Raw genomic sequence first — 24,304 nt, 5'->3', positions numbered from 1 at the left:
GTATTTATATATGTGACCCGCTACAACAAAAGGATCCGAAAGTCAAGGAGGACAATTTTCTAAAAATGGCATGACATTATTCCCTTACTCTTCTCCTGTAATTTCATATGTAGCACAACTCATAAAAATATTCGGTTGCGAGATATCGATGATTTTATTAGCGCATGTCAAGTGGTTGTGGAAATCAGAGTTTCGAGAAAAACGCCTTCAAAGTTTTCCTTCCGACGCTATCATGATCAAGGGGAGGCGAGACAGTTTTCACCGCTTAACAATAGTAGGTATGCTCCTAGCCACCTCCGCGATGTTCATTCAAGCTTAGCGCCAGTGGTCTAAGCACGACCAATCAGTAATCAGGATGCCATGCACTGACCAATAAGATCACTCCCTCGTTGCTAGGGGCGGAGTCTAGCTGCGGCGCTAAATCCAAATCTTCGGACACGTTTCTGTTATGTTGAAAGTCGGAAAATCACGGCCAAGAAAAACTCTGATTTCTTGCCTTTCCTTTGATCATTTAGCTTCGAAATTTCGGCAGATGATAGACAAAACATTAGACTACAAAATTATGCCAAAAACAGAAATTTGATTGTTTTGACCAATTTTGATGATGTGACTTCAGACTCGATTTTCTCGGCTCAGCCGTCAGCGACTTTAGGATCCTTTTGTTGTAGCGGGTCACATATGTTGATACATGTATCCTTTTCCTTTCCTTGTCGTGTTCTCAAGTGAAATATCGATTGTGTGTGTCATGCATGTATTTCTTAAACTTTCCATTTCTTTTTCTTTCTTTCTTTCTTTTTTGATAGTAGAGGTGGAGCGTGTTTTTGAGTGAATCATGTCACACTTTGATGCTGCTCTTCTAAAGAAAACAACTTTGTAAATACAATAGTTTCTTACACAGATGCAATAAAGAAGAACATGTATAGTAGAATATTCCCATAGACAGCATGGGTACTGTAAAAAGTAGAGAATGTATAGTTTAAAGGAAGATACTTATCTGATATACATATTTAGCTTGACATTGCACAATATTGGAAATGCTAACAATTTTTAAAAAAATATATGAATTCAACAAATGTTTGGTTTGTGTGTTTGTTTGGTTTTTTTTTGTGGCTACAGAGCAGTTTGAAGAAACTTTTAGTGCAATCAGTTGACTTGTCCAATGCAGTGCATATTTCTTAAAGGTACACGGAATCATGGTTCAAGAGGGCACTGGTGGAAGGTGTGATGATCATTGCCATTGATGATGTAAAGCTAAATAAACGTCGATCGAAGTAGATTGGGTGTTTGCACGCAAGCTTTCAGGGCTATCCAGCAAGCAAATCTTGTCTTTCTAGGAGCCTCATGTAGAAGGCATAACCAGCCAGGAACGTGGGCAGAATCAAGAAACAAACTGAGATTAGCATTATTTTGACCATTACCAACATATTGACAAATTCAATGTAGTGTTATGCTGATGTTCACAACACGGCAAATGAATAAGTGTGAGGCTGCAATAGCACCCTCTTGAGTTCTGTGTTCCTGTGCCTTTAACTCTGATCTGTTGTATCCACCAGCAACTACCCTGAATATAGTGTTGTTGGTATTTAGAGTAGTGGTCTCAAGATGGTTAATAAAGTGGCAGTGAGTACCCTTGGCAGCATGAATGTACCAGTGACATAGTTCAGTGTACCTGTGCTCATGAATGTCCTGTTTGAGTTCAAACTCGCGAGGGCAGCAGAGGCATTGTACAATGTTATTCCATCTGATTCAAACAAGGATAAATTTCTCACTGCAGGATAAATTCTCATGAGGGGTTAAGGAAGACATAGCCCCTTCCCACTTATCTCTCCTGTCAGTGAAATAACAAAGCATTCTCATACAACAGCACTTGAGGTTTGAGGTTCGTTACCCTTTGTGGAAGAGTACATGTTCCGTCATTAGAATTTTGCATTCCAATTTGAAATACTGTTAATATGTATATATTTGTTATACTTTCATTCTAAAGCATGTAAACTGTACTATGTCAGCATGTTGTATTGGAACCCAGAAAGTCCTTACCAGCAAAATCCAACATATGATCATGCAATTTCGCTCAAAATACATTGGATACTGTAGACCTATGACATTACACTTGATAAGCAGTGCAGATGGATGATGTAGTTTTGCTGAAGTAAACTCAAGAGGTTGATCTTTGTACACATTTCTGAGTTTGCATAATCATATCATCGTTTGCCTAGAAGATGCATCGGGATAGCAATGAGTACAGAGCAATTATTATGGCTCAGTGGGCATGACTGTAGACTCTCAGTTATGAAGTCTCTGGTTCAAACCCACTGGCTACAGTGGTTGTGCCCCTATGTGAGGCACTTCATCTTTATCAATTAGTCCTTCAAAGAGGTGTAGTCCTGTGGTAGATTGGTCTGAAACATTTTATAAGTGCTTCAAGAGTGGCCACATCAAACAGTGTGTTAAAATATATGTTTGTTGTGGGATCAGTAATTAAAAATCACTCAAATATGGATAAGAAATAAGAATGTAAGGTACATGTATTTGTTGTAAAGGCTGCACCATGTTTTTTGTGTACCCTCTTACATGTTTGAACTTTGTTTTGTTGTTGTTGTTGTTTTATGTTTTTCTGTGTGCATACCCGGATAGAATATCAATGCAGTGCCAGTGCATTTGAAATGAAACTTTTAGTATCACTCAGCCTTGCTACATGTACTTGTATATTTGGGGATTTTTTTTTTTTCCATTAAAGGCACATAGACCCGGTGGTTGCGGGGGCGCTGTTGGATGATACTGCCGATCACTGTTAGCATGATATGAAGATTGCCGAAGTTGAGCTGTCATCAAGAGTAAAGCATGTAGGTGTTGCTAGGTAACATTGCCTTTGTTGTCTTCTGCGCATCACGCAGTCTGTCGTGATGCCAAGGTGCGCGCTTCTTACTATGACGTCACAAAAGAAGTTTGCTAAAGCTGTCATCATCAGCCGAATCATGAACCGAACTGTGATCGGACCACTGGCTACAGTGGATCGGACTTCTTCAGACTCGTGGAAATGGGTCACAGCGCAAGCGCTAAAGAGGAGTCGATAGCATGGGTCTCTGTAGGAAACTTGCGCCATGCGCCCGCGTATGCATTCAACTAAACAACTGCTTACTGGATCTATGTGCCTAAAATTCACATTAAAAGCCTTGGTCTAAATGCATGTCTCAAAAGTCAAGAAATGTCCTTTAAATGTCTGTATATTTCCTCTCGCATAGAAGACAAATGGAAATTAACTTGTAAAGTAACAGGAGCTGAATTTGGTTCCAAGTCTATGGACTACCCTCAGCCACAAGGAATGTGACCTACATATTGTATGCGAGAAAGAGTGTGACATTAATGTTAACTTGATGAGCTGTGTTAGAGGTGATTAATATATCCAGTTTACTGTCGTGTCAGTAAAATATGAAGTTTCTACAAACTACAGTACACCTTCTGTCAATAAATCTTTCTACGAAAACAGTGAGCTGCACAGTGGTCTTGTTCTTGATGTGTCGACAAAAGTAAAGCTCTCATAGGCTTCTGTTATCGTGCTGCATTAAGCATCTGACACTAGAGTAGAATCATATTGATGAGATGCATTGTGCAAGTACATTGTAAGGGTTTTGTGTGTGTGTGTGTGTGTGTGTGTGTGTATGTATGTTAAGAGGAATAATGATTTAAGGACAAGTTCACCTTGATATACATGTATGTGAATTGAGAGAATGCAGCAATACAAGTACACAACATGTACATTATGATTTTTATTATAGATGATGACTGGCGGGGGAGGGACAAAGTCAAGGGACTTATAGCCTCCTGAAATAGCATTTCAAACCCCGAGGGTGGAATGTTTGTTGCGTGTTCCCGACAACAAAAGTCATCATCTGTTATATTATATGGCTTAGTCAAATCACACTTTCGTACGCATTACATACATTTGTAGGCAAATTTATCCCATCGATTGCGTGAAAAATATGATCGTTCAATCGTTTGGTATCGTTTGTCATTTGTTCCGTGAAAATGTTTTCCCACGGGAGAACATTACAAAATGTTCTGCCCATGGGCGAACATAACCAATGTGCCTCCATCACGTGACTGTGTTTAGCCAATCACTAGCCGGTATTTGACTAACCCATTTAATATTGTATATTAATATTGTATTGTATCAGTGATAGTTTGAGGAAAATCAGATAATTCATTCAAAAGTTACGAATTTTGGAAGATTCAATGCCACAATGGCTGAATGAGAAGACTACTACAGCTTGTGATGTCACGTGTGTAGAACAATATAAAGAAAATATACAGAAAATTCAACATACTTGCACTTTTCTCGCATAATAAAAGACCACTTGACTTGCTTCTTTCAGAAGGCAAGAGGAATATTACCCTTAACATACGTCAACACGACTTGTGGGAATAATGTGTTTGGATTTTTCTTTTTTTCAAAAATTGAGATTTTGTGGAATTCTCTTTATATTTTTCCTAAATGGTTCGATGCATGTGACATCTTGAACCATAGTAGTCTCTCATCCAGCAGTGACTGAACAGAAACTTTAAAATTTCATAACCTTGAAAGAGCCTGTGTGATTTTACTCAGTTTCACAAATGTGTTCTAATATTGCTGTTTTCACTCAATCAACACGTATAATCTTTGAAAAATATCACCAAGTACGCTGTACTTGGATTACAACAGATAACAAGTTGTACAATTTGCATGTGCAATGTACAAGACATGTAACAATATCAACCACATACAAGTTGGTAAACATACAATAAATGAAGCAGTGGATATTTCCAAGTACATGTAATTTCATAATGGACTTTATTTTTGATCCATGATGAAAGAAAAGAATACTTTTAACACTGTGCAAAAAGAGGCTCAAAAAACACAAATCTTAACATTTTTGAACAGAGAAAACATATCTTCAAGACAATGCTAATTTGTAAGTTACCTAAGACAACTGCCTCGCTGCATTAAAGAATGTACTCAACCTTGTAGTGCAAAGAGATGGCAGTAACCCTGGCCTTATCTATCACATACCTTGGGGAATTAGATTGCTTGTGAGCAGCCTTGATGTGCCCAGGGGCATTGTACAATGTATACATACCATCATACGGTACACTCCTGTTACAACAAATATGGTTAGGTGTATAACGAAATTCTCCTTAGACAGAAGTAAAAATTCAATACATGTACAGTATAACAAAATTTTGATTTAACCCAAGAAAACTGCCAGTCCCATGGACTTTGTTTTAAAGGGAGTCGCTTATACCATAATCACTTTATAAATTATTGTAGATTATTATGCATATTCAAACATATATTTCTGGTTGTAGACAATACAAATAAAAATAAACGTACACATATGCAAACTGTTTACTCAGATCTAGTGTGGTTGAGAAAAATGGGATCACAGTAGGGTATGTGGTGATCTGCACAGGCGACTGGCTTGCTCTGCAAACAACAGGGGTATAGAGAGTTGCTATCTAGCCACCATCAGCATCACACATAGGTCCTCTGTCTAGTCTCATTTAAAGGGATTGTATAGTTTTGGTCGAGGCCTAACCTCAGGTTTCTAATATTTTTGGCGAGATAATGAGAAACCTCGTATGAATTATGAAAAAGTATGTAATTCCAAAAGAAATTCAATGTTTATTTGATGAAAATTGGTTTTGAATTAGCTGAGATATCCCCAAAACAGCAATCCTAATAAAAGGTGGGATCCACCTTTTATTAGGATTGCTTTGTTTTACTTTGTTTTTGGATGTCTCAGCCATTCCAAAACCGATTTTCATCTATTAAAGTTTGAATTCTCCTTAGAATGGTATGCTCTGTATTATTTCATAAGTGGTTTCTTGATATCTCGCAAAAAGTTTAAAGCCAAATCCTCATCTCCACCAATACTGTACCATCCTTAAAGGGTTCATTTTTAATTTAAATCCAGGCATTAGTAAAGGGACTTCTCAGCCTTCATGAGGGGCTGTGTACGAAAACAGCTCTTCCTATTGACAATACATTATATGCCTACATCATACATGACACTCCCATTATAACAAACATGGATATAACAAATTCTTGTTATGACGAAGGAAAAATGCAGGTCCTAAAATTATCAACAATATGTCTTTACCTACCTGGTACTTTACTCTTCCACTGTTATGAACTTTTGATATAATAAAAGAAAACTGCCAGTCTCGAGGACTTTGTTGTAATGGGAGCCACCTGTACACAGCTCTGGCGGTACGGAGACGAGTGGGAATGCACAAGGAAGTGTGGTGACCTGCATGGACAACTAGTTTGCTCTCCACTAAAAACAGAGGTACACGGAGTTGTTATCCAGCTAGCATGGAGATCTCAATGGTCAGATCAGGCAGCATGAATGTGGCTGGGGGTGGGGGCCTGCCACAGGTGCCCTTTTTTTTACAGTCTGTACAAAGGCAGTCGATATCAAGCCACCGACGCAGTTAGACAGAAGTTTGATTGGGCAAGTGATGAAGGGAAAGGTACAATGAATTAAAAAGAAGGGACACTTTGTATACTGGAATTCTTTCTGCTGCCCTCAGATGCAAGGTACTGTATATTTTTGAAAGGCTTATCTACCAGCTGTTCCCCCTCCCACTGCCTTTGATTTCTCTTTTACTACGTTATGTACAAAGTCTGCTCTGTACATCCCAGGGAGCAGTAAGCCCCCATCTTAGTATAAATACATCCCCCATACAGCAACCAACGAAGGCTCAGCGTCCATACCTGCAAAATGAAACAAACAACAATGCCATTGGTGAGAAAGATGAAATCATCCAGACATCAGGCACACAAAGACTTGTAAACACTGTTACGTGTATTGATGCATCACACAGAGTGAAATTGTAACATTTTTTGGCTTCAATGAAGTTTTAAGGGACCATGTTGTATTTGTTCACATATTCAAAAATGATTTTTTTTTTTTAATTCTAACATAAATCATTCGAAACAAGACATGGTCTTTCCATCCTCAAATCTTGAAAGTACACTGACTGTACAAAACTTAAAGGGGAAGGGTAGTAACTGATCAGTGGGAATCAGTGGAAATGCTGGGAGATGATTGTTCCAATCCTTATGGGATTTATTCAAGAGTTCATTGTATATCTATTGTTGTGTGAAAATGATTTGCTTCAGAATGGTCTCATATTCAAGTAATGTGCAGTTTAATGCTTCCAGGTTAGCGTCCCTGGTCAGTGACGGAGCATTAATCTGCACATTACTTGAATATGAGACCGTTCTGAAGCAAATCATTTTCACACAACAATAGATATACAATGAACTCTTGAATGAATCCCATAAGGATTGGAACAATCATCTCCCAGCATTTCCACTGATTCCCACTGATCAGTTACTAGCCTTCCCCTTTAAAATTTAATATTTTCTTCATTCTCCTTAGTCTCGCATAGAGTGCTAAGCTGATTATGAGGCAAAGTACAATTCCACACCATGCATGAATTGGCTTTAATGAATAGAGTAAAATCAGATGAACAGAATGGCAGAGTTTCATCAAATTAGATAGGTACTTAAAAAGAAAGTTTGGGAAGTTTCCCATGTTTTCAAAAGTCAGTGACATACGTCTGAAACATATACTCAAAAAGGCAGAAGTTATGATGTCACTTGTCATCCTTGTTTTGATATGAAATCAGAAATAAGATATAGGCCGAATATTTTGCGAGGTTTTTACTTTCGCGAGTCAGGTGCTATTTGCGAAATTAAAGACATGCGAAAATGTTGACTCTGATCCCGATGTGAATGTGACGTACACGTGTACTATTCTCCGTTCAGTACAGGACTCCACGATCGCGAATTTAACCACTCGCAAAATTGTTGGGGATTCCTGATTTGCGAAAATTTAGACTCGGAAATATATGGCGTATACAGTATATCCCTCACATCAAATTATTTCAGTCTTGCAATCACCTAGCAAGGATGCCTTTCAGTCAAGTTGCCATTGTCCTGCTTCTATAATGCAGCTTTCTTCTTTAATCTAATAACCATAGAATGCTTGATAATAATCAAAGCTCAAGTGATTTATTTTTCTCATAAAAGACTATCCACCACTCAAATATACTCACTTTTGGAACTCCCACTCCCTGTTGTCCAGTGGACACACTTGCCTGGTCTTCAGCCAGCGTGAGATGCAGTGAAAATGGAAAGCATGCTGAAAATAGAGGAAAAAGGAAAGACGATAAAAAGAATCACACTCCAGTAAAATGAAGTGATTACTTGTGCGACATATCATCTTTCAGTGGTGTTCCTCATACAGCAGATGACAACTAAAGATGAGCACTGTATTCACAGAAATGGACTCCCTGACAATGAACATCATGTTCTGTGTCAACTCATCAACCAAGAAAAAAGTTTGTTATGTGCCCCACATGACATGTCTACATAACTATACGACAGTGCAACATATGAAAATCCTATTTAATAGAGCAACAGATAATTTGCATGATTCGTCAATGAAGAACTCTACTGATTTCCACAGGTTAACTCTTATAGTAAGATACAGTCAAACCTGCCTTAGCGGCCACCTGTCTATAGCGGCCACCTGTCTATAGCGGCCACTGAAAAATCCCCCCGAGAGAAAAGCAATGTTAAAGACCCTGTGTATAGCGGCCACCTGTCTAACGCGGCCAGCGGCCACAAATTTTGTTTCCCGCGGTAGATTTTAACCTGTCTATAGCGGCCAAAAACCCGATGGAGCCGTAGCCGAGCCGATAATTCAACGTGTTTTTCTGCTTGTTAGCCGTGCCAGTCATTCCTGGGCAACGTTCAGTGATCACCACCGTTGCATTCATCACTTATTCAGTCACAATAAGGCACTAGTGTTAAGCTTTCTTCATGACTGCACATGCTACATCATGTACTGTGCAACAATTTCATAAACACCGGCATTGTTCTATGCATGATACACACATGTGCATGCGTACACACATACATGTACATGTACATGTAAGTATATATAGATGTATACAACGATGATACGTGTTACCTGTCTATAGCGGCCACCTGTCTATAACGGCCACTTTTCCCATATCCCTTGGGTGGCCGCTATAGACAGGTTTGACTGTAGTTGGTAATCTCACATGCAAGCATACAACTTCAGTTAAGTATAGTTTTCATGACAGTGCATACAACATGTTGACCAATTACAACTTATTTGCATAGCATTTGACACTTCCCCAGAAATGTACATCCTAAATACATGTACTACATTTGTATTTAGAATAAAGTATGCGATGTGTTGTGTGTAACTTTCATACTTACATTACACACACCCCAGGCTACTGTGCATTCTTCTGATGTTGCAGATGCTTGGTTAGCTTGACATTCTATACCTGGAAGGAATATGAAATAAAATCACCATAATTCAATCATCACACCAACTAGATTGTCCTCATCATGGCCTTCTAAGTGAAAAGTGCTGCTTCTGTCTTGAGATGTACAGGTGGATGTTTAATTGCCCATTAAACTTATACATCTGAAACAGAACAGAATGTCGCATTCATGTTTACAAGCACATGGTGGAATGCACATCCAAGTTTAAAGAGTAACAATCACGTAAAAGCCCGGAAATGATCCTCTCAACTGAAACCCCCCCCCCCCCCAAAAAAAAAGTATTAAAAGAAAGCAATACAAAAGCAAGCACAGTCTTCAGGAGAAGCATGAAAAAAAAACAACTCAACAACACACAAATGGTTCATTCATGAAGAAGTAGACCGTTCTATGTATTGTAGAGTGACACAGTCAAGGCTCCATATGCTCAAGGTATTTTTTATTTTTTTATTCATTTATCTATTTATTTGTCTTTTTTTCAGTCACTGAATTCCTATGAGGGCAAGGTAGGTGTCATTTGTCAGTAAATCAGCCATAATCAAATTATCTCTGAGTCTTAGAATTGGATTTTGAATAGCTACATTGTATGATTTCAGAGAATGAAGTCATGAGAACGTAACTTATTTGGCATAATGTAATATCTTCTACATTTCTAACTAAACAGTAAAGCTATGATACAAAGTAAAAGACATCAAGAATGAAAATTACCAAGGCAAATTAAAATGTAATTCTTATATCAGTTAAACGTCTAACAAGGGATGCTCCAGAAGATTAAATGAAGTTTTGCACTCACACAAATCCATGATGTGATTTCTGCAGATGGCGCAGTTATCGACGACAATATCCCATGCCCACAATGCAACAGCATTCCACTGAAAGGAAAAATACAAGAGGGTAAAATAAAGACAGTGTCAACAATTGTCTTGATTTATGTTTGGTATAATACTGTATGCTGCTTCTCTCAGTCTTACAGCATTCTATTTTTCATGAGTTTCCCAAATTTTGACTGATATTCAACTTTCAGAAAATGTTGCCCTCTGACAGAAATGCCCTGTACAGTATATTGCCTCTGAATTGGGAAATCACAAACTTTTCTCTCGGAAAGGGAACTAATTGTTTTTTCATTTTTGGAAAGGCCTCCGGAACTAATCATATTTCATTTTGTCAAATTAGTTCTCAAGTGCAATTTCAACTAGGAGAGTTACTCCCAAACTGTCTTCAAATGTACGAGTTTGAAATTCAATTGCTACTCCTCATAGTATTTGTACCCATGGCGTAAGGGCACGTTCTTCTGTGGTTATTTCTACATGACTCAGCAGGAAAGTTATTTAAACAAGGAAAAGTAGAAATTACGCGGTGCGTAACATATGTCCCCGCCGGAAGTAGCATTTTGTAACAAAATGTGCAATATAGGTCAAAAATCAAGGTCAAAGAAGTCAAAGGTCAAAATTCTGTGTAGAAGTTTTGAAGCCCTCACCTAGTGCCATCACATAAAGCAAATGGAATCGAAATTGGGTTAGAAATGGCGAAGGAGTAGCATTTTGTAGCCAATGTACAATATAGGTCAAAAATCAAGGTCAAAGGTCAAAGAAGACAAAGGTCAAAATTCTGTGTAGAAGTTTTGAAGCCCTCACCTAGTGCTATCACATAAAGCAAACGGAATTGAAATCGGGTTAGAAATGGCGAAGGAGTAGCATTCTGTAGCAAAATGCACAATATAGGTCAAAAATCAAGGTCAAAGGTCAAAGAAGTCAAAGGTCAAAATTCTGTGTACAAGTTTTGAAGCCCTCAACTAGTGCCATCATATAAAGCAAACGGAATCGAAATCGGGTTAAAAATGGCGAAGGAGTAGCATTTCGTAGCAAAATGTACAATATAGGTCAAAAATCAAGGTCAAAGGTCAAAGAAGTCAAAGGTCAAAATTCTGTGTAGAAGTTTTGAAGCCCTCACCTAGTGCCATCACATAAAGCAAACGGAATCGAAATCAGGTTAGAAATGGCGAAGGAGTAGCATTTTGTAGCAAAATGTACAATATAGGTCAAAGGTCAAGGTCAAAGGTCACGACTGAAATTCTGTGTAGAAGTTTCAAAGCTCCCATGTAGTGCTATCATATAAAGCAAACAGAATCAAAATTGGCTCATAAATGACAGAGAAGTAGCAAATTGAAGATTTTGATCACACACGGACGCACACACGGACACACGGACACACGGACGGACGGACGGACGGACACACGGACACACACACGTACGGAGCCCGTTTCATAGTCCCCTGCTTGAACTCGTTCGGCGGGGACAAATAATTTCATTATATATGGCCAATATTTGATCATAATGACATCATAGAAAAGTTGAAACACATATGAGAACACTATAACATACTAAATAATTTATCAATAATTTGTCTACAAAGCCCATTTCTATAAAAGTGTCTAGGTGATAATATAAATAAGATTACAAATGAAGTTCTTTCTTGATAAGGTCAAAACTGTGGATAACATCAGAACCACTGCATTGGATTGCCATTCTATTTCATGCTGAAATCCATTTGTATCCTTGACAAAATAGTGCATTGGTCGGTCACAGTGGAAATAAATTTCATTCAAAACAATCGTAGTCTGTAATTACTAGCGTCTAGTATAATCACCACTCTCATGCATTGCCACTGCCATGATGTGTAACGTACAGCATACAGTACAGCCTTACAGGGTTACTACAGTCGCAGTAGCCTGAATTTTAATTTTACTATGTAGTTGTACAGTTAGCCCTTCTCCATAACTAAACTGTAAAATATAAAGTAAATTTGGTAACTCTGTAACATAGAACTACACATACTTGTGACTTTAAAACTAAAATATGTTTGGTTGTCAAGTGAGGTGCCCGACCTCGTCAGGGGCCCGAATACGTCACCCTGCAATTGTTACAAGCGCACTGAACAAAAATTCAACCCTGCCAGGGACTGTGTTCAGTATGCTTGAAACTTGGCAGGTGTACCACAACCAAGCAAACTGTGGACAGTGTGGTGAAAACCGAACAGTTTTTCGCAAAAATCTTAAATTTATACGTGTACGTGTTATAAGAATCATCACGGTCACCCGCACACATCTTGAATGTTACTTACCGCAGCAGCGACCCCATACGGACAAATACGTACCGTAAAGGTGTTACAGTGTTTATTGTGTTACAGCGCCCCGCGACGGGGTTAGAATGTTACGTGCTTGTCTATGGGAGCATCACGGTCACTGTACTAGTGTATGTGAGTGGGATTTCATAGAATTTCAGTGACGAAACATTAACTATGACGAGGTGCGGGTCATCCAAGTATACTTTCTAAGTTGTACTAGAGTAAAATATCCCGTTTGCGGCAGTTTAAGCATTGTTAAGGGTTTTTCCAACTTGTAAACAAATCAGGCAAATTATTTTCAACCATTTCATATATCATAGACAAGATTATTCATTAACGCAATTGTTTTCATAAAAGAAATTTACCATTGACCAACGCAGTTTTCATGATTTACCAGGGCAAAACCCGGCACAATTTTCGCCGATAAGGGCGATATGCGACGTAGTATTTCTGCTTGCGGCACGATGTATGGTTGGGGCACCACCTATCGACAGGGCACCTTCCCATCGACACCCTGCGTATCATGGCTGTTTGCGTATAGAACAAAAAAGTACGCGCGGGATTAAGTGTCATTAGCTATAAAAACAATAAAAACGAAGAAACGAAAATCAAACTCAAACAAACCAAGCTAAAAATTACACATCCGATCAGTAACGACGCATGGCTGTGAAATTCACGTGTATTACCTATGGCCTGTGAAATTCACGTGTATACCTATGCTGTGAAATTCACGTGTATACCTATGGAGGAGAGGGGGTGTCGATCGCAAGGTTCCCTTTTTAGCTGCGCGAAGAAAACGGAACGCACGCACTAAAATTGCGCTATTTTAAAACGGAGATTCATAATCAACGAGACGGTCACGACATTCAAAACTGCAGTATTTATGGCATATTTGAGGTAAGAATTAGGCGGATTTGTATTATATTTTTAGAATAAACAAGCTACAGATCCTTAGGGTGTCGATACGTGGTACCCCCAACCCTACAATCCCTATGCAATACGCGCGTGCTCCGCGATCTTTAGCTGAACGCCTTCACATGTCTCGCGAACATTGCGTAAGCGCCAATTCCCATTGCGAAAGCACGTGAAAATAGCGGGCGCACATGCATTGGCCGCAAACAAGATCGCAATTCTGGCGGTGTTGTTGATGTCTTTCTCGTGTTTTTCTCATTTTTTTTCGATGGTAACATCCACTTTCCGAAAAAAATGGCGGCCCACATCGGCTCGCGAAAGTTCTATTTTACGTGAGGATATGTTTTCAAAATCCATGAACATCGAGAAAACGACAAAAAATCAAGTTTCTTGGACCATTGTTTAACTGTTATGTTAAGAAGTACCGAAAATTTCATTTTCGATGCGATATGTTGTCATTTAGGTGAGAAAATTTCACTTTCGTCAGAGATCGTGCCCATTTTATCGGTTGGTTTTTGTTGATTGCTAGTGTGTTAGTATATGTGTAGTGTGCATGTAACAGTGCAATGCAGTGTTTATGCAGTGTTTCATGTACTGTGCGCGCTGGCGGCCGACTTTACCCACTAGGCCGAGTTTACCCATAACTACGGTATATTACCGTGTATGTTGTACCTGCCGCGAACGGCTGCACGGCCGCTTACTGACGCAGTTACTCTACTTAATATACTAATGTAGGCTAACGATTAACGTTGCATATTGCACCATCACAATCATGACACGAGTAATGACATGATTGCAATGACTCTTGCAGCTCGGGCAAGTGAGGCGATACTCAATAGCACCACTGCACTGTCTCGCTGCGCTGTTTTCTTTTGGCGATTCTACATAAATTTACTTTACTAGGTTCTACTAGTTCTAGACTAGTGCTAGGTCTAGTAGTAAATTTACACTACATTCGTTCATGCCATCCGTGGCGTACAGTAAACTTGTAAATGTTCTACAGCACTTGTCTGGGGTTGGGTTACACGACAGTCGCGTCTACGTCCGTGTTTGTGGGATACGGTGTGACAGCATTTCATAATATGGGATGAACGGGTGACGAAGAGCAATGCAATCCACCGCAGTGCAATACAGTCATGAGTTCGTTCGATCCACGTTCGTCTCTACCGACTGACACAACTGCCTCAAGAAACTTGAATCAATGTACGACTTTTACGTCTGTCAATCTACCTATATCATCGCAGTTAATGATCTGCACGAATGTTCTCACCTTCTTGACTTCAAATCTTTTCTTCTCGCTTTTAGTACTGCTTACTGCAGCACTGGTTGACGGAGGATCAACGTCCATTGCGGTGGCCATGTTGATTTGTACCGGTATGACCGATCACTAGCGATCAGGAGTATCGGCTGCTATGGATAGCGATAGCGCGATCGGTGTACAAAATTAGCTAAAAATAATAATGATGTAGCCATGTCGGATGTGTGCCCAGTATGTACCGCTTTGGATAAACTTTTGCAAAATTCAAACCCAGATACCTTCTTTTATTTCCCACTTTAATACACTCGTGTTCTGATAAGTTACAAAACTTTGGGAAATAAATGAAAGTCGTACTCGAGTGTATTTAAATGAAAAAGGGAGATATAGTATACGCAAACACACATGCAGGCCCATCTCGATCCTTGTTTATAGATCATAGACATCTAAAATATGTTGCGTGCGAATTAAGAACACTAAAATTATTGTTCAAGACTAGAACTATATATAACAAGACTGATATGTTATACTACATATTGCCATCCATTCACTACATAACCTCAGTTCACATACATGTAATTTGGGGTAAATTTCCCTCTAAGGGATATGGCGTATAGGCCTATAGTTTTGGTTGAGATGGGGATTAAGCTTTTTGTGAGAAACCACAGTGAGAAACCACAGTGAGAAACCACAGTATGTAATAGGTATGAAATAGCGAAGAGCATACAATTGTAAGAGGAATTCAAAGTTTATTTGATGAAAATCGATTCTGAAATGGCTGAGATAGGCTATCTAAAAACAAAGTGAAACAAATTAGCGTTCCTATAACAAAAGTGGGTCCAATACACCTTTGATTCAGATCGCTTTGTTTTGGGTCTATATCAGCCATTTCAAAACCGATTTCGTCAAACAGACTTTGAATTCCTCTTAGAATAACAATTAAATGCTCTTTCATGAATAGGAGGTTTTTCGTTATAGTAAAAAAAAAAAGTTGGAAACCGTAGTTGATCTCAGCCAAAACTGTCGACATGGCCTATTATCCCTTTTTGTCCATCTGAAGAACCAGTCAAGTGGGCCAACTTGGAAAGATGATAAATAATAGGCCTATATAGCGAAGCGTTTCTTGATGAGGGAGTACTGTGACGCCTAAATATCTGATGGAGTCTTCTGTAATCCATGCACTCACATCATTTAGTCCAATTTTGCAGCCCCCATGATTACACTTATGCCTAGGCTTCAACAACAACAATAATAACAACAACAACAACAAATACAACACAAACTATTACTATATTAGACGTCATCTATAGATTATGATACAATGTATTGCACTCAACTACTTTGGCACTTTCATAATACAGGTATGCTATATAAGTTCTCAATTCTGAGGCGTTTTTTTTTTTAAATTCTATTATCATTAAGTTCCCACAGATGCTTTATAGCTCTTCTTTTTTTTATTGCACAAGTAGGGCCTATGCCATTCTTAATCACCTCCACACTGTAATTTAACCTTTTGATGTGTAAACAGTTACCATGCTCAGAACTAGATTACAGTGGTGTGTGTGATTAATTATGAATGATTGACATACACTGCCCATGTTTGCCGAGTGACTAGACTAATTAATCTTGCATTTACGTGCATTTAAATCAATAAACATGTTATTTTTAGAGTTAGATGCCCATGCCAGGCCCACCTCTTGAGTGTAAGTATTTGCAAATGAACATTAAACAGAAATTCAGATCTCCACGAATCATCTGCATGTGTGACAAGAGTGCGTGAACTCCGGCGTGAATTCTGGAATGGCTAATTGCCAACACGAAAAAAGTTTGCACAAAAGTTTGTTGACCACTCAGATTTCAATTGTTGAGATGAAATCTTCACACTCATATCTAAGGTTACAGTATAGCATGTCAGATTATAGGCCTATCTATTTGCTACTTTTTTATCTGCCCCCAATGTTTCTCAGATATTTATTTGAATGTTTTTTCATATTACTTGAAGCCCCGGTCACACAGCACTCCACGTCTAAATCACGTACAAAAAGTTATGAAAATCTGGTGGACGTGGTCGTAAGTGGTAATTTTTGGGTCAATTTTGGTTTGGCCGTGCTTTGTACGGGGTATGGCCGTTGGCGGCTGTTCCACTGAAGCACTGCCTAAATAAGCACGGCTATATATAACCACGTCCAGCCACGTGTATGTACGCGGAAAAATTGTCAGTGATAAGCCGCTAAATACACGCTATTTCAAGTGATACCAACGCGTAACACGCGTCAGATGACCGTGCTCTGCCCGTGACAGACCGCTAAGCTTTTCACGTCTTACCGCGTCTCCCCAAGTTTTAATCACTGCCGGAACACGGATTATCACGTGTGTTTCACGTGTGTTGCATGTCTTTACCACGTGTGCCACCCGTGGTTATTGTCCGCGGAATAAAATTTTGAGCAGTTCAAAACCTTTTACCGCGTCCGACGCCGTTTCGATTTTTGCTCGCGTCCTGCCACGTCTATAAATCGATCCTAGCTCATCTTACACACGACATCAACGCGAACAACATCGTCTGCTTCACGGGAGACCACTTTTTGACGTGTTTTGGCCGTGATTAAGCCGTAAAGCGCTGTGTGACCGGGCTTTATAGTGAGACATCAGTTTTCATCAAAATCTAAGAAAACGGGGTCACATCACGACTGGGACCCGAAATCCACGAATCATACAGCCCACGAGTACTAGTAAGACATTGAAAAAATGGTCTATGAGTCATACAGCCCATGAATCAACAGACAGCCCATGAGGCATATCAAAGGCCCATGAGCTCAGGTAAAAACAGCCTGATTGTTCGACTTTACAACACGGGGCTTATTGCTTAGTGTTGTACTCATGGACTGTATGACTCATGGGCTGTATAATCCCATATAACTCATGGGCTGTATAACTCGTGGGTTTTATGTCTCGTGGGCTGTTAGACGTGGGCTGTGTGATTAGTGGGTGTCGAACTTGTGACGTGCACCTCAGAAAACTGACACTATGCGCAGGGTATACTAACAACGAATGGTATACGCTATGAAAGTCTCATCCACCAGCAGTTCCATTGAGTTTAGGTATAGAACAGCCTCACGATAAAATCGGGAACTACTTCCAAACTAGTACAAAATATTATTATTTTTTCCTTCATAAGTCACACAGTTTATTTGAAAAAAAGGCATAACGCAACGACTACGTGACACAAACCGCTCTCCATTTAAAGTTTTATCGATCATCCCATTCACTATATACGTCTTCCCCTTTGGCACATAATATATCCACGTTAGTATAGTTCGGGGTAAACTGTCTTTAAGAAGTTATTGTCATTAGCATGGGGTTTTGGTTAAAGACAGTCATGAAGATATATTGTTACTTGCATAGTCAGTGATTTTACATTGAATAAAAACATGTATATCTAAAATCTTTTTACATCTATTTTGTACCCGAAATATTACCAGACTCATGGGATTGGGCAAAAGTCGTCTTATTTACATTCATTTCAGTATTTAAAAAAAAATACACCAGAGTTCTGTTGCCATGGAGACTCAGGCATATTGTATTTTCTTTGGGAAATCAAGTTTAAAAGCTTTACGAATATCAAAATCATGATTATCATTTTGTTATTTACGCAATATGTGGCTGGGTATAATGCGGTAATCAAAAGGTAGTGGAAAACGTTAGCTGAACAGCGAAAACGTATATACCCGTTAATTGTACGGGTTAATCGCACAGGGACATTACCATATCCATGGCAACTAAAAATAACATCTCATCCAGTGCAGCAAATTGCAAAGAGTCCTGTTTAGGCTATAATCGCTCCTGTTTACCATCATGACCACGACAAACACTTCCAACTTTCATTATACCAGCTTTCTTGCAAACCAAATGCGAATTTCGTTTTTGTTATGTAATACTGATCTTATTTTATTAGGGATTTTCGCTCTCGCGTGATGACAATGTTCTACCTTTTAGAATGGTATTGTTTGGTGAAAAAAAAAGACAACGTATCTAGACAATTAACCCCAAGGACACCCTGGCTAATTACCGGTTAGCGAGGATTAGGTTTAGGATTAGTACTAATATGGTAATAGTTTGGGTTAGAATTTGGGTAAGGGTCAGGATTAAGTTCAGGATTATGGTTAGGGAATCGGGGTTAGGTTTAGAGTCAGGAGGAGGGTCTGAGGTTATTGTCCAGGTAGGATTGTCCTACGGAAAAAAAAAATAATCATCGTCTGTCGATCAACTAGATTTCAATTCACCGTTGTTTCTAGTCTATCACGCTACAGTTTAGTAGCTACTGCATCTCCTTGAATATCGAACGTGCAAAACTGTTTCTGGCCGTTCAAGGAGTGTTAGGTCATCAGTTCAATTTTACTCAGACGTCAAAGTTTGTGGACTATTTTTGTCATTTTTGCTGATCACTGGGCAACTTTTGGCTCGTCTGGAATGCTGTCATTAACCGGTGTGAGTCCTAACAGTGTAAAATGTCGCTGGAACTGTTTGGTTTTCCGGAAGTTTACGTCAGTTCCGTGCATCCAATCCAGGATTCCTAGCACCCCGAAGTTGTTGGTGAATCTGGAATGATGAAAGAGTCAGATGAGGACAGCGTTTCAGTTTTATTTTTGATGTGGCGATGTGACACCGCGCCAATCTGGCAATAAGGGCCCACAATACATTAGCCGCAATTATTATTATTGTTATTATTATTATTATTATTATTATTATTATTATTATTATTACCATTATTATCATTTAGAAATTATCTTTTTTGACAAACTAAATTTCATGTTGTTGGTTTTTTTTCGGGGGGGGGGGTCAATCTACCCTTAAAGAGGATATTATACACTTTTGCAGTTTGATTTGACACTAATAGGATTCTATATGTCATTTCAACACACCGTCATGAAATTAGTCGCCATCCAGGCATCTCTTCTTGATAGAAATTGTAGATGAAAGTAAATAATGTTCAGTAATCTCTCCGCAAGATTGGGAAGAGAAGTAAATACGATTTTGGTGTCAGCTGTGACACTTAAAAATCCTGCGTCATTTCTATTATTGTGACTGCATGGTTGCAATTCACGAATTCAAATATCAGAGAAGATTCGGACGTATAAGGTCCTACAATCTGACTGCAAAAGCCCAACTCAATACAAATACACACTTACACACACAAAAACGCACACACGCACATAGACACACACAAGAAAACATAAATGAAGCAACTTTCTTTTGGTATTTTGTCATGAACGATATTCCATCTCAGTTTACAGTTTGTTTCTATGTGTTATCAATATTGTGTATTCATATATGTTATGATAGTACTTCTTGGAAATGAAATAAACGAAACCGAACTGGAAATGGAAGAAAGGGTTTCACGACGTAATCGATATAGACATCGACATCATCATCATCATCGACGCCAGTCGACTCACTTGAGATGGTGGAAGTCGTGAGCTTCCGGCGACGGCAGGAGAGGGAGGTGGTATCCACAATGTGTAATCATGGCCACAGTTTGGGCCACCACCAGCCACACGGACGTGGTAAGCAGGTGGGACCCCATTAGGATGGGCCCCACGACGGCCGGGACCGTGTTGGCCAGGAAATGCTCTACGGGGTGGCAGTAGACAGTGATGAGACCGATGGGCGCCGTCCACTCGTGGTGCTGTTTGTGGTAGGAGGCGTAGAGGGCGGGCTGATGAAGCAATCTAAACAAAGGAGGTAAATGAGAATATAAAAAACATCAACAAGTGCAGTAATGGACGATGTGATATCAAAGGATACTTCTTCTTCGATCAGCGTGGATTGAGACATTATGACGTCATTCCGCCTGCCTTGCTTTGGAGTCACATAGATTTCTCTCGTCACTGATAAATCACACACGACGAAAACTCCTGTGATTGGCATTTTCTTTTCTTTTCTTTTCTTTTTTTTTTTTTTTTGGTTGAGAGAACAATGGACGCGGAAGAACGCACAGAGCATGCGCAAGGTCACTGTGATGGCTTATGTCATGTTCTAAAAGTCCCTCCGAAACACGTATGATATGACAATCTTCTCAGTGTATAAATGTATTTATTTGTATATTATTGTCGTTATATCTAAAACAAAATAAAGGTACAGGATGAGCCCAATTTAAAATGGAAAATAGATTTCACCTGTGTCCGTAATAGAACCCGATCTCTTCAATAATGGTGAACACGGCAAACTCGATCAGGAACTGTGAAAACGTTGGCAACTCGTCGACCGTATGGCCACACCCTCTCCATCTCATGAGGTAGTCGACCATGAGGAGGCTGGGGAAGTTGAACACCGTTTGGTTGATGAAGGCTGTAGCCATCGCTTTCAGAAGTTTGTCACGTGGGACCTAGTTACCAACGTAGAATGCAAGGAGACAAGGTTCATACGATGGGTGATGTTGGTTACTCCGGAGGTTCGTTAATCCGAAAATGTAAAACAGATGCGTATACTAACGAATCTTTGGAATAATGTTTTGTTTTTTTTTGTTTTTTTTTGGGGGGGGGTTGGTTTTTTTGTTTTGTTTTGTTTTTAATTTTGGGTAAATGAATCTTCGAAATAACGAACCTTCGGAATAACAAACTTCCGGAATAACGAGCCCTCAGGAATAACGAAGTGTTACCCATGCGTTTCACGGGACGTAATAAGAGGGGGGGGGGGTCTCTTACAAAACAAAGCCCGCTAAACCCGGTAAAGTGGTCTCGTCCTCACCTTCATCTGGACCCCACGGAAGACCAGATAGTGCAGCTGAAGTTGGGCTACCCCGCAGCCATTTTCTCAGATGGAAAATTAAACAAAAACATACAAACAAACAAACAAACCAGTAAGCAAACCACTAGACACTAGATTGAGTCGAAACAATGCCATGTTCTTACTTTGGTCTGATCTCGTTGAACCTTGAACTTTGCGATGAACGATGGCCAATGAGTGAGATCTGTGATAAGGAATAGACAGCCGAGGACCCAGTACTCCAGGATAGCCAAACAGAAGAGACCTGAACACAAAGAGATCAATACCATGGTACAAGAAAAAGAAATACATATTGATTGCATTGCACAAGATATTTGGCATGTATTAACCCACACACACACACACATACACACACACACATACACACACTTTTTTTTTACTTTTCATAAATCTTTTTTTTAAATTTCCATTATTTCACATAAAAAAACATTCATCTTGAATGTATAAACATTATTTGATTTTTATTATTTCACATAACAAAAACATTCATCTTGAATGTATGTACACAATATACAACAATATATGAATAAATAAAAAAAAATCAGTCGGTGTGTGACCCGAAATACATACAACTTACATTCAACACATAGACTGACACATGGCTGCCCGACCAAAAAACAAACAATCAATCAAACAAACAAACAAACAAAAAACACACACACTGATGATGATGAACAGAGATGTTTGACAAGCAATGTGTGCTTGATCTCGGATGGGTCAAAGTATTAGTATAGCGGATAATTACAAGGGGTCCAAATCACACAGACGTAGAGTAGAAATATTATGCTAATTTATTCTAAGCTATCAGGTTGCTCACAAACACATAGATGCATGTCATGAGAATGTTGATAATTATCATTGGTGATGATTTGTAATGACTATACTACAGAATCATCATTATTACTATCATTTCAGAAACAATTCACAATATTTCACTTCATGCATGTACACAATCATTTTCCATTACTTTTATATTGGAGGTTCTTTTGTAATAGTTCCAACGCACCATCGAAGAGTGAATGTGCACTGAACTCACATAATCCCATCTTTGACCAGCTTCCCTCGAAGTGATCATAATAACTGCTCCAAAGGTTTCGGATGACGTAGCTCGGGTGGTAATGGTAGTGCGATTCGGAGCGGTCGTGAAGCTCATGACGTAAGACCACGCCCACGACGACCGTTGCTAGGGCAAAAACTGAGAAAGTCCACTTGAGGTCAGCTTCTTGCTTTTCCATCGAAGTCTGATGGATGATAAGACACAGAGACAATAAATTGCCACTGTATGTTCAAGTTAATTACTTTAACGAACAGAGTAAACATTATATAAGAACAAAAATCTCATTATACTAATGAAATCACGTCTACTATTTTTAAGAAACATTAGCCATTCTCTTTGATGGTTAGTTTTTTTATTGTTGTTGTTTACTTTATATGTATTTATCATGATAAATTTAAGTATCGAATGAAGTCTGGTATTTTTAATTAGCTCTATAGGGTCCCAAATAGGAACAGCAGGCATGTGAGCTCGAGAAGTTGAATATCATTCGACAAATTGTGATTATAATACGAAACTCAAAGCCAGAAAACGCGTAAGCCAACCATGCTAAAATGTCCTTGTCTTGTAGTGCCGAAACATTCGCCATTCTGGTACTGCACATAATGTTTATAAACAAGGAAAGTGAAACGTATCAAATAATACTTGGCCACATTCATGACCAAACAAGGTTAAGAACATTTGAATAACTACTGATTAATATTTCGTCATATGTTCAGGGAAACAAAAACAAAAAAGACATGACAGCCAAAGCATTATATCCAATACTAAATGAGATGGCCTTTCCTTTGACATGCCATTGGTGGCTTCATTTTGGGGGTAAGACGGCTAGGATTTGGACAAGCCATCACTTAACTGATTATCTGACCATTAATAGAATAAAGTCATTTTCACCAAAAATTTGAGATACAAGGTCTTGCCACCCCAGAGACAATTTTTAGTGATGTAAACGTGAAATAGTATTTTAATGACTATATGACCAATAGTTGATATTTCTTTGCCATCATCAGGCGTTTTCATGTTCATTTTAGTTTTGTTTGGGGATTTTTTTTCTTTTTTTTTTTAAGGGGAGGGGGGATTTCCTATCTATACCTACAAATCAAAGAAGATGCGAACCTTATCGTCGTGATGGCACTGACCAAAATCTCTTTCAATGGCCCGAGTCGAATCCCGGTGTATATTTCCCCCTGTGTGAGCTGTCCTCTCACGGTGTGAGTCCATGATGAAATTAGATGCTCCAGCTTAGATGTAGTAAGAAAAAAATGACACAACAAATGTGCAAAATCTTTGAAAAAAGAAAAAGAAAAATTGCTATTATTAAAGGGGACAATAATTCTCCAAGCGTATGATTTATGTCAATCCAGTAGGTAGGAGGTATCTAATACGCTTAAGGAAAATTTTGGGAAAATTGGAGTTCACAAGTTAGGATTTTGTGAGGTTTTGTTGACTCCCTCAGCTGCCTTATGTATGACAAGGAAACTCTACACAATCCATGATGTAAAATGATAATAAGATATATATTCTTTTCTTTCTTTCTTTCTATCTTTCTTTCTTTATTTATTCAGTCTTATTCGGAAAGGTAGTCCCCTCAGTTTTTTTTTTTTCAACTGCTCTCCAGGGGAGCCCTGTATACATATGCATGATAAAACATTGAACTATTCATAGGGTCTACAATAAAATTCATATAAATCACGTACAGGTATAACACACAAACGATTAAAGAAAAGATTGTACATTATAAACTAGACTGACATAATAGAAAAACTTTCATTTTTTTTCAAGTGTTGACGGAAATAAAAAAAGAATTGGT

General features: G+C 38.8%; 2 protein-coding genes across 2 annotated transcripts; both read right to left on the bottom strand.

The window, feature by feature from the left end:
* Positions 1–6,592: 6,592 nt before the first annotated feature.
* On the bottom strand, positions 6,593–14,771 carry LOC139729231 (E3 ubiquitin-protein ligase RBX1). Its single transcript, XM_071640162.1, has 5 exons — positions 14,673–14,771; positions 10,161–10,239; positions 9,299–9,369; positions 8,104–8,189; positions 6,593–6,754 (listed from the first exon to the last, which is right to left on the bottom strand). Exons 1-5 carry the CDS (start codon positions 14,760–14,762, stop codon positions 6,742–6,744), a joined length of 339 nt encoding a protein of 112 aa, XP_071496263.1. The 5' UTR covers positions 14,763–14,771; the 3' UTR covers positions 6,593–6,741.
* Positions 14,772–19,096: 4,325 nt separating this feature from the next.
* On the bottom strand, positions 19,097–23,715 carry LOC139729241 (fatty acid hydroxylase domain-containing protein 2-like). The gene is made up of 6 exons (XM_071640171.1): positions 23,611–23,715; positions 22,477–22,681; positions 21,566–21,684; positions 20,831–21,039; positions 20,111–20,383; positions 19,097–19,253 (listed from the first exon to the last, which is right to left on the bottom strand). The coding sequence occupies exons 1-6, from the start codon at positions 23,713–23,715 to the stop codon at positions 19,097–19,099; spliced, it is 1,068 nt and encodes a 355-aa protein (XP_071496272.1).
* Between the last annotated feature and the right edge of the window lie 589 nt (positions 23,716–24,304).

The sequence above is a fragment of the Diadema antillarum genome, unplaced genomic scaffold (genome assembly GCF_040938485.1).
Source record: "Diadema antillarum isolate AM-2024a unplaced genomic scaffold, OU_Dant_1.0 seq00000229_RagTag, whole genome shotgun sequence".
NCBI lineage: Eukaryota > Metazoa > Echinodermata > Echinoidea > Diadematoida > Diadematidae > Diadema > Diadema antillarum.
The sequence above is the reverse complement of the archived record's forward strand: the minus strand, read 5'-3'. Positions and strand labels throughout refer to the sequence as shown.

Bases quoted from the DNA above. Each gene is read 5' to 3' on its own strand.
- LOC139729241 (XM_071640171.1), bottom strand. From the start codon at position 23,715: ATGGACTCACACCGTGAGAGGACAGCTCACACAGGGGGAAATATACAC. The intron at 21,685-22,476 runs GTGAGTTCAGTG...CTTTGTGTTCAG, and splicing joins CTGGTCAAAGATGGGATTAT to GTCTCTTCTGTTTGGCTATC. The intron at 21,040-21,565 runs GTAAGAACATGG...GTTGGTAACTAG, and splicing joins TTCAACGAGATCAGACCAAA to GTCCCACGTGACAAACTTCT.
- LOC139729231 (XM_071640162.1), bottom strand. From the start codon at position 14,762: ATGGCCACCGCAATGGACGTTGATCCTCCGTCAACCAGTGCTGCAGTA. The intron at 10,240-14,672 runs GTGAGAACATTC...TTTTCCTTTCAG, and splicing joins AAAGATTTGAAGTCAAGAAG to TGGAATGCTGTTGCATTGTG. The intron at 9,370-10,160 runs GTGAGTGCAAAA...TATTCCTTCCAG, and splicing joins AAATCACATCATGGATTTGT to GTATAGAATGTCAAGCTAAC.